The 6,314-nt window shown below is 38.7% G+C and overlaps 1 protein-coding gene across 2 annotated transcripts; it reads right to left on the bottom strand.

Annotated features, from left to right (window-relative positions):
- Positions 1 to 234: 234 nt before the first annotated feature.
- Positions 235 to 5,125, bottom strand: LOC137735190 (14-3-3-like protein G-BOX factor 14 kappa). Of its 2 annotated transcripts, none has more exons than XM_068474593.1 (4): positions 4,532 to 5,125; positions 4,303 to 4,425; positions 896 to 1,012; positions 235 to 436 (listed from the first exon to the last, which is right to left on the bottom strand). In XM_068474593.1, the coding sequence occupies exons 1-4, from the start codon at positions 5,030 to 5,032 to the stop codon at positions 413 to 415; spliced, it is 765 nt and encodes a 254-aa protein (XP_068330694.1). In that variant the 5' UTR covers positions 5,033 to 5,125; the 3' UTR covers positions 235 to 412. The 2 variants fall into 2 exon arrangements, with proteins under 2 accessions (XP_068330694.1, XP_068330701.1); XM_068474600.1 differs by having other exon boundaries at positions 235 to 433; positions 4,532 to 5,124.
- Positions 5,126 to 6,314: the final 1,189 nt, after the last annotated feature.

The raw sequence follows: 6,314 nt of genomic DNA, 5'->3' as shown, positions 1-6,314 counted from the left end.
AACACTACTGCGCTCGTTTTGTGCCATGTCTCTCCACGAAAGAGAGCGACAGGCAAAAATTATTTGGTTGACACAGACTTTACAACTTCAAAATAAGGCAACTATATTGATGAGATAAGAGTCTTGGGCTATTGCTCACATATTCAGAATGGTCGAAATTCTATTCCGGCCGACGATATACCATAAAATCGCAGCACGAAAATACCAGTAATCTTTAATTAAGGAAAAAAAAGGTACTAGGAATCATCATGTACTACTCTCATTACCAAACCAAACAAATTATAAGGAAACATTTCAACATGAGCACATGGTATGCACATAAGGACATCAATGTAAATAGAGTTGTCTGCAGATTACAGAATATTTATGACATTCAAGCCCACCTCCCTCAAGGAGCATAACAATCCCGTGCTTAAGCCTCGTCCATCTGCTCCTGCTTGAATCCCCAGAGTGTATTTAGAAAAATCAGAACCATCAACATCGATTAAGAATTAAATAACTATTTTAGGCTTAAAAAGCTAAAACGAAACCTTAAAAGATCACTGGGCATGTACCACGGCTAATTGCTAAAATCGCTAACTAAGGGTCCGCATGCATGCATTGGAAGCAAATCCTTTTTATTTCTTATTTACATGGAGTGTTAAAACCACATTTACGTTATACTTTATGCATGAACTTTCAAACTGTACATCATGATGCTCTACATTTGACCTTGAGGTTTCAAGAGAGGATTAACATACTCTGATGATGCTCTACCTGCTCTTTCTTAACAATTTATTTTTCAATAGTAAAATTACTAGCCAAATTATAGAAAAGAAATGTTTGTCGTGAGCATCCCCCCTTCCATAAATCATGGAAGAAAATACTCATTATTTCATCTAAAAGTAGCACTGACCTGCAAATCTGAAGTCCAAAGAGTGAGGTTGTCCCTCAACAGTTGCATAATCAAAGTGCTATCCTTGTACGATTCCTCTCCCAGTGTATCAAGTTCAGCAATAGCTTCCTCAAAAGCCTGCATAAAACAAATAGTATTTTAAAAAATCTAAAGATTTTCATGTTAAGCAAAGCTGATATGTTGAATCACGCTCGAGTATAAAGAGTTACCAATGTACAGACAAGAAAGCCAAGAACAGGGTATTAGGTAGCCTTCCTAGCGTGATTGGCAAAATGTATTTTGGCTTTAGCTCTTGTACCTTGCGTTTAAACTTTTATGTGTAATTATAATATACATCTTCACACCTTCCTGTAATTTTCAATTAATCTCTATTTTTCCATCTAACTACTAATTAGGCCATTACACATAACTATAACTAATATATGTAACCCCAGTTGAGATGAACAGAAGAGATCCTCTCCGGATCTCTTCCACCAAGGCCACCGGATCAAGTGATCTAGGCCTTTGAAATTTCATCCAACGGCCCACCTGTTTTGATCCCTTAAAAGCTATAATAATTTTTGGCCGTTGGATGAAATTTCAAAGGCCCGGATCACTTGATCTGGTGGCCTTGGTGGAAGAGATCCGTAACTAAAAAGAAAAAATCAAAACCGTAAACAGTAGTAATGACCAAAATCTATGCTTGTAATCATCCTAGTATGCAGTTCATCATGCCACTCAATCTGTGAGTGTACTATGGATCCACATCGTGTGGATAAAAACACATTCTAGTGTCTCAAAGCAACTCCAAATGTAATATTAGCCTTTTGACGATCTTCTACTTTAGCTGTTTATGCTTTCTCTAATGTTAAATGGGCTTGGTTGTCTCCATATGCAATTTCTGGTTTCTGTATTTTCTTGGGTTCCAACCCGATTTTTTGTAGTGCAAAACAATAGCCTACTGTCTCCTGTTCAAGTGCATTACTCACTGTCAAATTTGGGCTGAGATTGTTTGGATTATCCACCTTTCTCATTAGCTCCAGTTTGACAACCTCAATGCCACAAAGATGCCTTCGGGTCCTGTTTTCCAAACTCAGACCAAGCCCATTGATCTTGATTCATCACTTCTTTGCAAGCATGTACGAGAGTCATTGGGTTTCGGTTTGTTCCTCCGACCTATCAGTTTTTTTCTTTCTTAACTAAGGGCTTCATATGCACCTCACCATTGTAGTTTGGGGGGAATTATTAGGTAGCACCCTAAGTTGTCTCTCAATTGATGACAAAATGTAATTTGGCTCAGCCTTGTACTTTCCCTCTAAAATTTTGAAACTATTAATTAGCCCCTTTTCGCTTTCAAATAACTAGAATATAACTCAATTGAGATGAAACCCCCTTGCACTCACAGACACAAGGATGCAGATTTCCAATTTCTAAAAGGTTTGGAACACTGCAGAGCATTGACCATACTAACATACTGTAAAGTCCATGCAATAATTTGTGTGCTGCATGTATGTCTCATAGGTGAGCACACATAGGGTAATGGGCAAAATTGATATTGCTGCATAATTACTCTACTCCTAGTCAATACAATCCGCGCATCCTGCTGTTGGTTGATCTCCATAGCCGGCGCCACTAACTATTAACTTTAGCTTCTTTCCTAGCTGGTTGGTCTCTTTATAGTTCCCCTAGTTAACATATTTCCTTCTTCCTACCTATAGACCCATAATTCTCAATCATCCATCTGAAAATGCAAGCAAAAGAAACTCGAGAGACATAAGAGAAATTCACCTGATGAATAAATTCAATCATGCAACCCTTGGAAACCACCATTAGCCTCCAGCATACAAAATGTACTTTTCATGTCACCAAAGTAATAATCATAATATGTTGAAGGCAGCAAATACTGAAGATACTATAAATAATCACAACCAACTCGTAGCCACTCTTGATGAGCTAATGTCATAATGCTTCTCACAAGAAGTTGAGTTAATTTATACCAAATTAAAAATGCTAATTTATAATGCCTTATCCAAGAATGTGTTCTGTATGCAATTTGTCTTTCCACCCAACACATGCCAGAACGGCCAAATACTGACGAGGCCAAGGTCTTAAATATCTTTTTATTTTTTCATAAAAAAATATAAGACCTTGTCCCCAATGAAAATATCAGAGGTCCAGAACATGGAAATTTCATTGGCGACATCGATTATAGATACCAGTAAGAATTCAAGAGAACCAGTGGAAATTGTTAGAACGAAATGGAAACCTTCAATGAAACTGTATGGACAAAAAAAATAAGGAACTAAATTGTATAGTGAGTTTGAAAGATTGAGTTAATACAATGTGTGCGGACAAGTACTCTTAGAAAATGGTTACCACTTATTGAAATTTGATCAAATACACCACAATAACAGTTAATAAGCAAATGTATAGGGACCTATGTGGTATACGTGCATACTAAATAGCAGTTGATACGTAGACAAGAATATGTGTCTAGATTAACAATCATGAATGTGTAGATTAAGCCATAAATTGGTTAGCTAGAACACTCATCCGCTAGCCTATTTATGCTTTGACAACAAATAAAATACAATTAACATAAATGACACAAATGTGCACGAGCACAGTTGGAAGAGGCGTTCAAAGGGTAATTACGTGGTGGGAGCAGTTCAAAAATCCAGCATTTCATTCGTACTGGTGTTTGTGCTGATTTTAGATTTCAGACTGACGTGGGATAACTGGTGATATAGAGGAAGTTTGGGAGATTTTGGCGATACATTATTCATATTCAATTTTATCAGAATAAAAATAAAATATCAAGGTGATCTCGCAGCTGAAAAATAGCCGGAAAAATAAAAAAGGATGCACTAAAATGATTGATTGATGCCAAAATATGGGGATGTGAAAAACGAAAATATTGACAAGGTTTTTGAAAGTTAAAGGTCATGGAGGAGGCCAGGCTGGAGCGTTATAAATCACTACTAAAAATTTATCCAATCAAAAGAAATATCCTTCTCATTTTTAAACAAATGCAAAAAATTGGTGGCTGAGATTCAAAATATGGAAAGAACGCTAATGCCTGGTCAATCTGTCCATACGAGCATGCAGTTGTAGCACTCATAGAGCAGAAATAAAACTACATCATCTGTTTCCATAAGCTAACTGAAAGATTTTTACTGTAAACAAAACTATTGTAGCCTGCATCTTCCACTACTAATTCGACTCCATGCAAATGAAGGTGCCTTAATTCCAAACAAACAAATAACTAGACAGGTAAATGCAATCGACGTTTTCACTCGCATTCTCGAATTCAACATCCTCCAGTGTTTCCCTTTTTTAAGCACATGATCAAATATTAGAAAAATCCAAACAAACAAAGAATTACAATTTTTAAAACCAATAACTTGAACAATTTCATAAGTCCAAACCTGTTTAGCCATGCTACAAGCTTTCTCCGAGGAGTTAAGGATCTCGTAGTAAAACACCGAGAAGTTGAGAGCCAGCCCCAACCTTATTGGATGCGTAGGCGCCAAATCAGCCAGCGCAATATCCTTAATACAAATCCAATTCAATCAAATCGAATCTAATTAAGCTAAATTAAACTCATAATTAACTGAATTTCGAAAAGGAGAAAACGGAAAGAGCTAAGTCAAGTACCTGAGCAGCCTTGTAGGCAACCATGGTGTCCTCGGCGGCGGTCTTTCTCTCGTCGCCATTTTTGAACTCGGCGAGGTACCGATGGTAATCTCCCTTCATCTTCAAGTAGAAGACCTTGGACTCTCCGGTGGTAGCCGAAGGAACAAGGTGCGACTGCAGGAGCTCCAGGATTCCGGCGCAGATGGCGGAGAGTTCGGTCTCCACCTTGGATCTGTACTGCTTGACGAGCGCCACGTGCTCCTCGTTGTGGCGGCCTTCCTCCTTCTGCTCGATGGACGAGATTATGCGCCAGGCGGCGCGGAGCGAGCCGATGACGTTCTTGTAGGCGACGCTGAGCAGGTTGCGCTCCTCCACCGTCAGCTCGGTCCCGGCGGCGGTGGAGCCGACGACAAGCTTCTCCATGAAGCTCACCATCTCCTCGTAGCGCTCGGCCTGCTCGGCGAGCTTCGCCAGGTACACGTACTGTTCTCTGCTGAGATTTTCAGGGACGGCGGAAGCCATTGGAGCAGGTGAGCTGTGAGAGAGTTGGAGAGAGGAGGAAGAGTTGAGAGCGACGGAGAGCGAGAGGAGTTGAGATTCCTTTCCTTTGATTTTGAACAACTTGGTTGAGAAAGGTGCGATTATTGATTGTTGCCGGGCTTGAGCCTACTGCTGCGAGTACGAAATTGTCGGATACTCGCTGCTGGGGGATTGTTTGAAATGTTAAGCGGCGTCGTTTATGGGACGCGAGTGGCGAGTGGTGTTGCTTTGGGAGTAGGAGCGGTTTGCGGTTGTCTGATTGGACCATAATTATGAGAAGAGGATAGAACGTGGGAGCATGGTTGGATCTGGAAAAAGGTGAAATTTCGGCGACGGCTGGCTTGGGCCGGGAAGCCAGGTCGTTGTATTGTCAATCGTAAGTTTCTAGAGGCCCACAAAAAGCTGAACACTTTCGTTACGGGTAACAGTTGTTTTCGTTTGGTTCCGATCGGGGGTAAGTTGGATTTCATTCCGTTCAGTTTTTTGCGAAAACAGAAATTAGTACTCGATAGACGGTTCGGTGCAATTCGGCTTGAAATCTGAAAAACCGGCTTGAAATTCATCTTGGGGGATAAAGACCTGCTGAGAAAAGTGATAGGATGTTTATCTTGGGGGATAAAGACCTGCTGACAAATCTCATGTAGTAACCTACCAATCCTAAAAATCTCCTTAATAGTAGCAAGTGACGGCCAACTTGAAATTGACCACCATATCAAAATAGTCCCTAAACTTGAAAATCGATTAATATAATCCTTGAAAATGGATGTCGCAAATCAATGTGGTTATTCTATCACAATTTTGTCAAAAATTTTGTTATGTGTTAATATGAAACATAACTGGATCCCATAAGTCTAATTAAATATTACCACATGGATTAAAAAATATTTAAATAATAAAAAGTTTTTATTTTTTATATTAAAAACTTTAAAAAAATAAAAAAGATATAAAGAAGCAAGCCCTTTATGGTATCCCCATTTTTTTTTTATTCCAAAAAATAGGGATTAGGTGTGAGACTCACTCTGTATCAAACTTCAAAGATCTGAACTATCTATTTTGTAAGTCTCGATTCATAAATCATCCTTGCAAAAATTCAATTCAATCTAAAACCATTTGCATATTTAATTATCAATATAAAATTTCATTGTTTCTTATATAACAAAGTACTTATTAATTTCTTTGAACCCAATTAAATGTCTTAAACATTTCCGATTTGGCTAATATTTTGCAAGGATGATCTATGAGGTGCAACTTGAAAAATAAATGG

Source organism: Pyrus communis, chromosome 1, assembly GCF_963583255.1.
Source record: "Pyrus communis chromosome 1, drPyrComm1.1, whole genome shotgun sequence".
Lineage (NCBI taxonomy): Eukaryota > Viridiplantae > Streptophyta > Magnoliopsida > Rosales > Rosaceae > Pyrus > Pyrus communis.
This window is presented reverse-complemented; position numbering and strand designations above follow the sequence as displayed.